A 12,275-nucleotide genomic window follows, 5' to 3' on the forward strand; every position below is an offset into this window, starting at 1 on the left:
CATAATCAAGAGAGAGAGACTCATGGTATGGTCAGGATTACCTCTTTTGCTCCCCTGTATAACAGGCCATATAAATTTGCCCAATGAGACCCACCTTAGGCTCATCACCTTTGGCCAAACTGAAACACCTGCTTCAGAAAGAAAACTAATCCTGACCTAACTAGGCCAAGCTCTGGAGCATTTACTACCTGTTGTGGGAAGCTAGTTCCTGTCATTCCAGCACAGCCCTTCTAGGAATCAATCTACAGATTACTTGTCTCTCCTGCTTTTCTTGGCTCTAAATACAAGCAGTAGAGATCGAAAGTACAGTGCACGAGGGCTGGTGTTGTGCAATTGCTATTTGTGTATTTCTGATGCTTGTGCCCTGAAGAAACACAGCTGAGTTTTGAATGCATTGAGGACAGAGGTTCATGTTCAGGTCCTGACCCTTATCCGAGTTCCTGGGCTCAGGCCAAATCCCTACCAAAGGTCAAGCTGAGGGGTTTTCAGTGTAAATGATCAGGGGGTTTTCAGTGTCTTTAATTAGCACCATATAGAAATACAGTAAGTACTCCCAAATGTCCCCAACCGCATTGTAAAAGCAGACTAGATCTAGATCAGTGATTCTCAACCAGGATATTGTGAGATCCTTTAAGGTTATGTGCCATGTTAGCAATGTTTAGTGTGCAAACACCTACACACGAGTGAAATATTTCAGATAGGAGTCACTGTCAATAAGATTCTGACTTATTTTGGTCTTTCTAAGTGCTCAACAAAATAATTGCTCACTTATTTTTCTGTAGTCTAAAAAGTCTGAACTAAGCGCTGGCATTTTCTGAAGGTCCCTTAAATCTAATGAAGGGTATCTTGAGTCTGAAGAGATTGGGAACCACTCCCCTGGATTCTCAGTTTTCCATTGCCCAAGACCTTCATGCTTGATCCTCATTTATACTAGGATCCCTTTATATTGTTCTGCCAATGCAAAGGAACCTTAACATGTTTTGACATTCCTTATACTACTTAACCAGTGTAAATGAAATCAACCCCCTTATGTCATCAATTATACCAGTGGTGAGTGAGTAAGAAATGCTTCCATTCTGATATGATATTTTGTTCTCAGAGGGCTCTATGTATAATGTTAAGGCTCCCTGTATATATCTATGAGTGAATGATTACCCTAGACATTTTTATATGTATTTTTTTTAATTCCATACAACATTCAGATTAGAATAAAGCAACAAGATGCAGGAGGACTATGTTCCAACTTGCAGAATCATCAAATTTGACTGGTTTTCATCAGTGTGGTGAACTCTTACTTTCCCAAGTTTGCCATATCTTGTGCTTCAGAATCTAAGTTTTTCTTCACAGGAAATAATTTAATTTTGCCCTTATGATTGTGAAGAAACAAGTTTTGTAATGGAAACTGGTTGTAAACCTGGGCAGCAGTACCTACAGAGAAAAGTTTGAGAACAGCAAAGACTACTTTAATTGATCCTGATGCATTAAATTCAGCATTGTTAATGATTTCAATGCTAGAGAAAAGCATACAAGAAAGAAGGACAGCCACCATTCTTCATAGTCATGGCTGGGACAGCAGAAAAGGAGCTTGGACAGCAGGCAGAGCTTAGGAGAGTACTGACATTACACCCCCTTCCCTATTCTGACCCCTGCCTGATAATTTGAACCCTACTGTACTCTACACTCCCCTAGACAGTTATTTTGGTTGAAAGATGTTGGCATTCCAAAAAGTTTTAATCCAGTTACATAGAAGAATTTTAAACAGATAGGAACAGAACAGTGGAGTTGGAGGACCCAAATACAGGAGTTTAACCTGAGTTAATGAACCAGACCAGCAATGTAACAGTTCACGTAGCCCAGCTCTTAGGCATCCAAGTCCCTTCAGTTAAGAGGTTAGGCTATATGAAATGTTAAGCTCCTGGTAAGGTTTATTACCCAGGTTGAAGTCTCTTGTCCTGGGTTTTGCAGCTCCAACATCTTGTTTCTACCTGCCTGGATCGAGGACAGAGAGGGGGATGAATTAAGAGCCTTTTCCATCCTCTTCCTTTCTCTGTGATCAGTGGCACTATTTTAAGAATTAGTTCTTATTATTAAAATAATATTTAGTATTTAATGCTCATAGAGTGCTTGGAAGAGCATTGACCAATTAACACAAAACATAATGTGGGAGGTAGACTGGTGAATTATTACCCCCATTTTAAATATAGGAAAACCAAGGTAGAAGGGTTATGACATTTTTAAAAGCCACATAATGAATCCTTTACAGGGGCACTCAGCAGTGGATTCCAGCTGGAAGAATATGACAAATCTCCTATTTGCATATATTCCTGAATCAATTCCTTGTTTTCTTTTTTGCCAACCAGAGCTGGAGATATTCCCCCATCAAAGCAGAGCATATCAGCAATGGATCGTTACTCAGGAAAGCTGGCTTTGTACAACACCAAGAAGTTGGCTCTAAAATAGCCAAACTATGTTACAGAGCAGTTCAAGGGCCAGCTAAAGTAAACCCAAATTTAGGCCTCCCTTCCATAACAGAGGATTGAAAGTGACACTGATAACTGATAGGAAAATGTAGGCTTTATAAAAAAGAAGCATATGCAAAAACCTAAACTAAGGGAAATGTTCCCAAGTGGTTTTTAAAATCCCAGTGGAAGTAGCAAACCTTCCTGTGCAGTATCTGCAACCCAAACACTGCAGCATTTTGCTAGTGCACAAGGACATGAAAGAGAAAGTGATTAAAGACTGATTATGAAGAGAGATGAAACTCACTATTCTCTTTTCATCATCCAAGACAGAAAACAAGGAAAGAAAAACAAGCAGGAAGAGTAGATGCAAGAACATAACAGCCTTGATAATACTGTGTTTAACAATCCAACCAAGACCAGAATAGTTGTTTTTCAATATGGTATTTTTACCCTGACAGGACCCTCTTGAGGCCTGAAGCTTTAGAACAGCAGATGGTGGCAGTATCAAGCAGAGGAGAGCCTTTGTTAAGATGGGGGTTTAAGAAGCAGCATCATGCATTAAAGCTTGCTTGTAAGGTACACAAAGATCAGTAAGGAGAGATCAACTGTGTACATTGGACTAGTCGGGTCATTGTTGAGTTCAGTGAATAAAGAGAGTTGTAAGTCCTTAACATTCCCCATCTGTCCCTAACCACCTTCTTACTGATCACCTGTCAGGAGTCCCCAGCAGCTTAAAAGCAGGCCAGGTTGCAAACCCAAAGAGCTCCAAGTGGGGACTGAAGCAGGTTGGTCAGTGATTATAAGTGAGCTGGAACAAGCTGCCTGAGGCCTGACACTGTTACAAAATAAAGAAATTTCATCACTAGGCATTGCCGTGAATTGACAGGAGGCTATTTTAAACCCTGGTCTTCTTCCTCTTCCCTGCCAGAGACCTCTTTTTCCTCCCCAGGATGGGCTCATTGCTGGATGATTGAGGACGGATCTTCATCTCAGTGAAAGGAATGGAGAACTCGTGGCCTTTCCATGGCTCCCAGTTCACCCCCTGAAAAGAGAACAAGAAATTGCCCTTGTTAAAGTATGCATATATCAGGGGGCTTAAGAGAGAACTAGGATACTACCAGTAACCCTTAGCCCTTATATTTACTGGAAGAATTACTATTGGCTTTCTATCAGAATAAAAAGGAAGGGGAAATCTTACCAAGTCTCTAGACATTTCTAATGTAAGTTAGGTAGGCAGTAAATCAAAAATCTTCCTGTGAGCAATGACCATGCAGTAGCTCACAAAAAAAAGATGTACTTTGTAGCATGACTTGAACACTAGCAGACCTGGGCTGTTTTGCTATTGGGTGAGGAAATCATGTTCCCAGGCTTAGGCTCCTGTTCATGAAGAATGTTCAACCAGCAGCTCTGTCTCTCTAAAACAGGGTGTGGGGAATTCTGCTCCAGCTTCTCTGCCCATCATAACAGTGTGGCACAAGGGGAGAAGCAGGGGAGAAGCAAATGACAAGGTCCCAAGCATTTACAGCTTTGTAAGTCAACAGCCACTTCTAAAATTCAACCCAGCAGCCAAGAATCAATCAGTGTAGAATATGGGGCAGTAGTGCCATGTGCTGCCACCTCTGTACAAGTAAGTCTTTGTACTATGCATCATGTAATCAACAAAAATAGGGCTGGAAGTGGCCTTGAAATGTCACACAATCCATATTTCTGGGTATTGATAGACATGCATGTCCCTACTCTAATTCCTGGCACTTCACATAAAGTGCCATGAGTTAAAGTAACACCCCCTCCCCACATCCCCACCCAACAAATGTTTGCCTGTTGAGTCCAAGTGGAGGAGACGGGGGACGGGGGTGGGGAGCGAAAATGAGCTCCACTTTGGAGCTGATCTAGCAGTGGACCCTACCTGCAGCCTCTGTTCCCTTGCCCTGACCCCCACTCCCAGCTCTGGTGCTGTCTGTAGGAAGGGAGGGGGGAAACAGGAGTGGGAGGGAGCTGTGGGCTGGGGTTTACCAGACCTGAGCTGGAGAGGGAAAAGGCTGGGGTGGAGGGAGGCCACGAGGCAGGGGGTGTTCCAATCCACCCACCCCCTCCAGCTTAGGTCAGGCAAACCCCAGGATGAAGCTCCCTCCCAATCCCTTCTCCCCACTCCCCTCCCTTCCTGCAGACAGCACTAGGGGCAGGGCTGGCCTGCATCAGTCTGTCAAATCAGTCTGTCAAATCGTGCTGACATACTGACCCTAGGGAATACAAGTTCCCTAAGGCACTCCACAGTGAAGCACCTTCGACTGATCCCTCATTAAATGATAGTTAATTTGTCATATGATCAGCCACTTTTAAAGTGCTCTGCAGCACCTGTGCCTCTGCATGTGTCACATGTGTAGAGGCCAATAACACAACATATGTCACTTCTGTCAGCACCCTCTGTGCCAAGACAGGATCATCTATCCCACTTTTCATCTGTGGATTCAAATTGTTTTGCAAAAGCTGGCAGGCATCAGGTGGCAAAACATAGGCACGGAGAGATTAAGGGTGCCTATACATGAGTAGGGCAGTTGTTCTAACATACTATAATTCCAGCATGTCAGGGCAGACTCAATTAATCGAGTCTGTGGGAGCATAGTCAAACGAGCTTTAGATAAAGTGCTCCTGCCACCATTTTGAAGTGCAGGGATGCTGATACATGAAACGCTCCAGGCGCTTTAATTAGAGCAGCTCTCAGGGCTGTTCTAATTAAAGCACCCCCCTACCCCCACACATGTATAAAACACTAAGAGACTTCCCCAGCAAAGTGCATTAGCCTTTATCTCTAATGACAAGGGTTCAAATCCTGATTTAGATCATGAAAGAGAGATTCTACTTTCTATGTCATCCTTCCTCTGTGGATAAATACAGAACTCCAGCTTCTCTGGCTGTCTATCTGGTACCTTCCAGCAGCACTAAATTGACTATTCAATTCTCTGATCAGCAGATCAATGCCAGGGCACAAACAACTGTTTTCCATTGGATGAAATCAGAACAGCTCAGTTGCACATCACAGGGCCGACACTGATTACAGCGCCTTTATTTCAACCAAGAGGAGTCCGGGTGTGCAGAACAGGAGATTGTAAATAGGATCCTATAGTCATTCTCAGGTTCCAGTTGGCCAGAGTGGGTGCCATAATAAACAATTATGAAATTACTTGGTTGCTGTGGCTTGTGCATGACATTAGAGTTCGCCATGGCCAACGGAGTCCCTAAGGCTGTAGGAAGACACACACATACATCAGAGCCTTGGCACTCACCTCACTGTGCTTGGTTTCCCCGTATTTGCCATTGAGATTAGCCAAGTGGCAATTCTTGTACCACCAGGCACCACGATGCGCAAGAGCACAGTTGCTCAGAGCCACATCATTGTCTCTGTCCCACGTTGTGAATTTCCAGCCATTGTGGTAAGTCAGCGCATCCCCTCAAAAACAAGAGGAGACAGTAAGCACAGCAACTTGGGGGTAGTATTATTGCACTTTTGGAGGGATGGGATGCTTAGAGCAAGCAGTTCCCAGAGTACAGTTCCAGGATACTGCAAATCCAAAGATAGGTTTTGGGGAAACAAGAGCGGTACAAGGAAAATAGGGCAGACAACATGGCTTAAGAATCAAGGGCATTTAAATCACTATAGGAGTGAATTGCCTGGAGTACAGATGGCAAAGTCCTTTATGTTATCATGCTGGGTATTAGGCCTGAGTGTACTGTCAAGGAATCTAAATTTCAATTCAGTTTAGGTCAACTTTTCACAGACTCTTCCTTCCTCCACTTTCGAATGTTGTTTGCTTTAGTTGGGAATGCCCAGCTGCCATTACAGTGTCTTCATAGGATAATCAGCTGGACCTGCCCTCCAGGAGAGTCTGAGGACAGTCTCATGGGCTTCTCTCTCACCCCTGCCTACTTTACCTCCTGATCCAGTGGAAAGCAAACTAATTTTTATGCTCTTATTTTTCAAGAGAGAGCCTCTGAACTCACTGTCTTCAGTCCCAGAAATACCAATAAATACACTAATACTTCTGAAGAAACCTGGCTTTAATGCATCCCAGTCTAATCAACCACTCATGCCACTGGTGACACAAGCATCCCCAGTTATAAAGTTTATTTGTACTAAGTGAGAGAGGATCAGCATTTCTTACCAGCAGTGCCTCTGTAATTCCCTACAGACAGCTTGTATCTATCCCTGCTTGAGGCAACTTGGAAGAAATCATAGACAGCATAGGCAGACTCATTGGAAGTCCGCAAATCCACCCGGATCTCATATCGGATGGGTGTGGCACTGGTGAGACTGTGCAGCTTATCAAGACCTAAAAGAAGCAGCCAAGGTTATTACTCCAAAGAAGGTAAACAACAGTTAAAAATACATTCACTTTGTGTTCCAGTATTTCTTTTTGCCCCATTTGATGTTAAATCAGTGGCTTGATCCTTCACAGCCATCTTCTCCCCCTCCTTGATCCTGAAATGGCATCATACTGAATCAAACAAACAAGTCAGACTGAGGGAACATTTTCTGTCTCTAAAAAAAGATCTAGAATCCCTACCACCGTAGTACCAAGGTCCTGGAGTCTCCCATCCAAGCACAGCCAGGTGGTATGCCAGGAACAAGACACAAAAAATGATGGGCTGAGTGCATTATGTTTTTCATAAATATCCTATTCTTCACATTTGTCTAAATGCCAGCTCCTCCATTAAATCAAGGTGCCACAGCCTTGTAACTCCTCTCTTGGCTCAAGCTCATGCAAACCCTAAACTGAGTTTTTGCCGGAGATCTGGAAAAGTTTGGCTCAACCAGAACTTGCTTCAAAACCCAGCAAAGTCAATAAAAAGTCTCCCATCAGTGATTTCAGTGGGGCCTTTGCACTTCCATTCCAAAGCAAAGGCACTGACAGCTCCAGTGGCATTCCCAACCTGATTCTTCAGACCTCTAAGGTCTGGACACATCTAAATGCTGGAGCACTTCTACAATGCCAGTCTCTGGCTGTTTATCCTTCAACAGTCAGCCGCAGATACTGTACCAAGCCAAAATTCCCCCGTAGGATCTCCAAAGCCTTCTACGTAATTCCTCCAACGCTTGTAGAAATCCAGCTCCCCTGTATTCCGCCTCTGAAATACCTACAAAAAAAGTATTGCTGAGTAAGCAATGTGGGGTAGCTAGGGGGTAGAACGACCTGATTTGTTCTGCCTGTGGGATACCCCCAGCAGGTTGCTTTTATCTTCCCATTATCCATGTTTCAGATGTATTCTACAAAACCCAGGTGTTAACAAATAATCAGAATTCGATCTCACAGTAAGTTGTGATTTCGTTGCTGATGCATGTGGGTTTGTTTCTGTTCCCTGACTGGATAAGCACAGAAGCATATCTACTGTGAATACCCATGCATATAAATTTAAAATTAGCTTTCCACAAATGCCTTTCCTGGTACACCATGAATCACATTAACATGAGTATATTATGAGCACAAACTTGATAGATGGGTATAAATAACTAAATTAAATAGGGAGTACATATACAATGGGACCAGAATTTGTTTTAATATAGGAATGAATCTGCATGAAAAACTGTTTTCATCTATGGATAAAAATAAAAACAAAAAAGGGCATCTTCCTTTGGTAGAGAAGGGAGACATCTCAAAAAAAAATCTTCAGGAGTGTTACAATTCCCACCTCTGTGTACAACATCCTCAGGCCATAGCTCCTTTGGTGTGAGCACAGTCCATTATGAAATGGATTTAAGAGTCTTTGTTCACTTCACACAAGCCTCTGTGACATTGTCAAGTGGTAATTATATTAATTAGTTGCCAATATAGGCCTGAATAGAATGAGAGCCCAAGCACTGAATGACTTTGTACCTGTCATACCTTTGAGATGTCTTGTCCCCACCACCACCAGAATTGGGAATAATATTGGGTACAGAGAAAAGTGACAATTTTCACCTGATCTAGCCACAGAAACCAGTCTACAGACATTAGAGGTGCACCGATACATCAGTCCAATATCAGATTGGCACCAATAAAAAGAAAATTGATTGCATCAGAAATCGGCTTAATATGGCCGATAATTTGGCCAATAAATGCCCGTGTATGTATGCAGCCACAGCGCAGCACTTAGACAGCGAGGAGCACAGCCTGGCAGCATGGAGAGCTGCGTGCATCTTGTGAGTCTGTTGTGATGGAAGGGGAGGGGGGAGGGAAGGGGCATGGGGGTGGGGGCAGATCAAGGCCCCCACAGTGAGGGAGGGAGTGGGGCAGGGGCTGGGGCAGGTGCTGCTCAGCCAGAGCAGGGAGGAGTGTGGGATGGAGCCGTGGCTCTTTCGGAGTGGTGCGGAGTGGGGGAGTGGCGCCTGCTGCTGTGCACCCCCAGGAGAGCATGGGAAGGGGGGCGTGTGTCCCCAGGTCTGCATGGGGAGGGCTGGGGCCGGAGTTGTGCCGGGCTCTTCCTGGAGCATAGGGGCTACACTCAGGGCTGCAGGGCTGTGCTCAGGGCTGTGCTCCCAGCACATGGGGGCTGCGCTCAAGTCTTGGGGCGGGTGATGGAGGCACTGGGAGGGGGCTATGGGGGGACTACAGTGAAATTTGGGGTGCTTCAGGCCTCCCCCATAACCCACTTCCCAGCACCACCACCACCTGCCCCAAGCACAGCCCCAGCCCCACCACCCCACACACACACCTGGAAGATCCAGCGCAGCTCGGGCCCTGGCCCCAGCCCACACCTGCAGCCTGCCCTGCCTTCCCAGCACAGATCTGGGGCCACACCCCCCCATGCCCTCCTGGGGTGCGTGCAGCAGCAGGAGCCACCCCCCACCCCGTGCCCCCTGGACAAGCTGCAATTCTGTCCCACATCTTGTTCCACCCCAGCTGGGCAGCACCTGCCCTGCCCTGCCCCTCCCCCCCATCCATCACAACAGACTTACAAGGTGCATGCAGCTGTATCAGAAATCAGATTGGTATCAGCTGATATGCCTCCTTAAAAATTGGCTATCAGTATCGACCCCCAAAATCTCTATCAGTGCACCTATAGGCAATGCATAGGAGGAGCATGGGGGGCATATGCCCCCTGAGACTTGCTATCTTCTGCTGGAGGTAGCCACTTGCCACCCATCCCTCCCTGCCACTACGGCCGGCAGCATCTGTAGGTAGTCCCAGCTCACCGCTTGCCAACACGCCCCCCTGCCACCAACACCACCACCAGCATTTGTGGGTGGTACCTGTTCGCCACTTGTCATCCCCCCCCCGCCATCACCGCCAACAGCATCTGCAGGTGGTCCCTGCTGCCACCTCCAATGGTGACCCCCCAGTCTCGGGAGGCACCAGTCGTTCATGGGTGTACCCCTAATAGCCATAACCAAACACAGCTGCAGACTACTTCAAAAATGGCCGATTGGGCAAAAATCTGAACCCTCAGTGTATGAGGGGTCAGATGCAGATGTTTCAAAACATAGCATCTTCTATAACTTCCATCCGCACTGCCTTCCAGCCTTGAGCTATTTTCTGAATGAAAGTGGGGAAAGGGATCAGACGGAGTTTAGTCTGGAGTTTTTTCAGCCCCTGTTAGAGGGTGGGCCAGGTGTATTGGAGCTCCCCCCACCCCCCTCCAATTCACCCACCCCACCCTCCAGTGCTGGCTGGGGAAAAGGAAGAAGGAGCTCCCTCTCCTCCCTTCCCCACTCCCATTCTGAAACAAGGACAGGCTGGGAGAGAAGAGGGGCCATTACTAAGGGAAACTGGCTGCATGCTCCCAGCCAGCAGCTAGATTCCCCTCCCCACCTGGAATCAACAGTGAACTTCTTGGTTTGAGGGTGGTTATAACTCAGAATACTTCTTGCAAAGCATTCTCAGTTACACTGGGAACCTGCACTTCTGTCTGTACCCACTAGATATTCACATTGGCAATCTAAGCAGGGAGGCCATGGTGTGAAACAGCTATAAATCAGCTTTCCTCCTTGCTTCTGATAGGTGGTACTTCCAAGGCAGGAATAGAGGTATAAAGGAAAAGCAGGACAAGAGGGGTTATTTTCAGTGCCACTACCCAGGCCATATTTGTGCTGCAGATAAACAGATGGACTTCAGATCCCCCAGGATGCCAGTCCAAGAGTGTCAACCAGCACTGGACTTATGTAAGTAAACAGATCCAGAGCATCACTCACAATCCATCCACCTCCATCTGTGGTCATGTCGCAGTACACCTCCATGGGCCTGCTAGCATCACCATTCAGGTAGATGGTATACATGCCACTGGTAGCATTCCCATTTTGCTGCATCTGGCTGCAGTCTGCAGGGTAGGGGTAGAGGAAGCCAACTGTGGAAACAAGGTAGGGGAAAACTGACATCAGCATATCTGATATGGATGGGAAGGAAGCATTCCCAAGAAAGCATCCTAGAAAGTATGTGGTCTGAACAGAGGCACAGGACCAATGACAGTCATTAGGCTTACAGGACCATATATAACCCCCACGTCACATGTGTAACCACAGGCATCTGTCTGCTCTTGCATTATTGCTTGATGCCATGGATGCTGCCATATTGTGGCAAGGACTGTCTTCTTCCACTGACGGCTTGTCTACATTACAGAAGAGTTACCACAATAACTACCGCAACATAGGCATAGCAGCAAAGCCCCCTAGTGAAGAGAGTGTATGCCAACAATGCAGGGTTTTCTTCCACCATAAGTTCACCCCTTCCAAATTACCTTAGCTAAGCCAACAGAAGCTCTCTTCTGTTGGCAAAGCTTCATGACAAAGGGGGGCATTACTCGTATAGCTATGTCAGTTAAAAGTATAATCTTTTCACCCTCTAGCTGACAAAGGTAAGCCAGCAAAAATTTCAAGCATAGACCAGCCCTTATAAAGCTGTATAACAGCTTTACCTGATGCCTACCCACCCATGAATGGTGCCATGAAAGGCTGCAGGAGGCAACCTTGTCTTTGAGGAGTTCTCAAGCTATGTGGGAGACATCTCTGGACACTGGAACTTTGCATGCATGTAAAGGTAGGAGTAATAGCCATAGGTGGAGAGGGCACTTGCAGTCCCCTTCTCCACTTTTTACCACCTGTCTATGATGGACAACATTTTTGTGGGTTTGTCTGACCAGATACCACACCGTCATCAGCTGTACATCTCCTGGACTGTGTAAGTAATTAGGCATCTGACTTTATCCTAACACTAATGACGAGGCAAACTCATAGGATTTCCTTCCTCAGGCAGGGGTTGGACAAGACGGCCTCTCAAAGTCCCTTCCAGCCCTCCGACATACAGCTGGTTCCAGGAATGCAAGATCAAGTTGTCCCACTGGGGACGGGGGCACTACCGCCACTGCTGGCCCGCTGAGCAATCCTTGCAAAGCCAGCAGGTCAAGGCACTTAAGGGAGCCCACCCCTGCCCCAGCCCTGGCAAAACCTGTGTGCAAGGAAGGAGCCCCCCAGGGGGCACTTGCTTGCCTGTACACAAATGCCAGGAGCTTGGGGAATAAGCAGGAGGAACTCATCCTCTTGCTCAATGCAAATAATTATGATGTCATAGGGATAACGGAGACCTGGTGGGACTCCACCCATGACTGGACCACGGGTATAGATGGCTATACCCTGTACAGGAGGGATTGTGTAGAGAAAAGGGGCAGGAGTGTAGCTCTCTATGTTAAGGAAAGCTACACATCCCTGCAAGCCAATATTGGCGACCAGGGTGGACAGCTGGAGACCCTCTGGGTTAAAATCCGTGGGGAACACGGCACAGGGGACACAATGGTGGGAGTCTACTACAGACCTCCCACCCAAAGTCCTGAGCTTGACCAGGAGTTTGC

The 12,275-nt window shown here is 46.4% G+C and overlaps 1 protein-coding gene across 1 annotated transcript in view; it reads right to left on the reverse strand.

Annotated features, from left to right (window-relative positions):
* Nucleotides 1-2,906: 2,906 nt before the first annotated feature.
* TNN (tenascin N) overlaps nucleotides 2,907-12,275 on the reverse strand; it is a 51,848-nt gene continuing 42,479 nt past the window's right edge. The window contains exons 18-22 of the mRNA XM_014516919.2: nucleotides 10,627-10,778; nucleotides 7,499-7,595; nucleotides 6,623-6,790; nucleotides 5,747-5,910; nucleotides 2,907-3,504 (exon numbers count right to left, since the gene is read on the reverse strand). Of these exons, the coding sequence (XP_014372405.1) occupies nucleotides 3,358-3,504; nucleotides 5,747-5,910; nucleotides 6,623-6,790; nucleotides 7,499-7,595; nucleotides 10,627-10,778 (728 nt within the window). The 3' untranslated portion in view covers nucleotides 2,907-3,357. The remainder of the gene's footprint in view (nucleotides 3,505-5,746; nucleotides 5,911-6,622; nucleotides 6,791-7,498; nucleotides 7,596-10,626; nucleotides 10,779-12,275) is intronic.

The sequence above is a fragment of the Alligator sinensis genome, unplaced genomic scaffold, assembly GCF_000455745.1.
Source record: "Alligator sinensis unplaced genomic scaffold, ASM45574v1 scaffold31_1, whole genome shotgun sequence".
Taxonomy (NCBI): domain Eukaryota; kingdom Metazoa; phylum Chordata; order Crocodylia; family Alligatoridae; genus Alligator; species Alligator sinensis.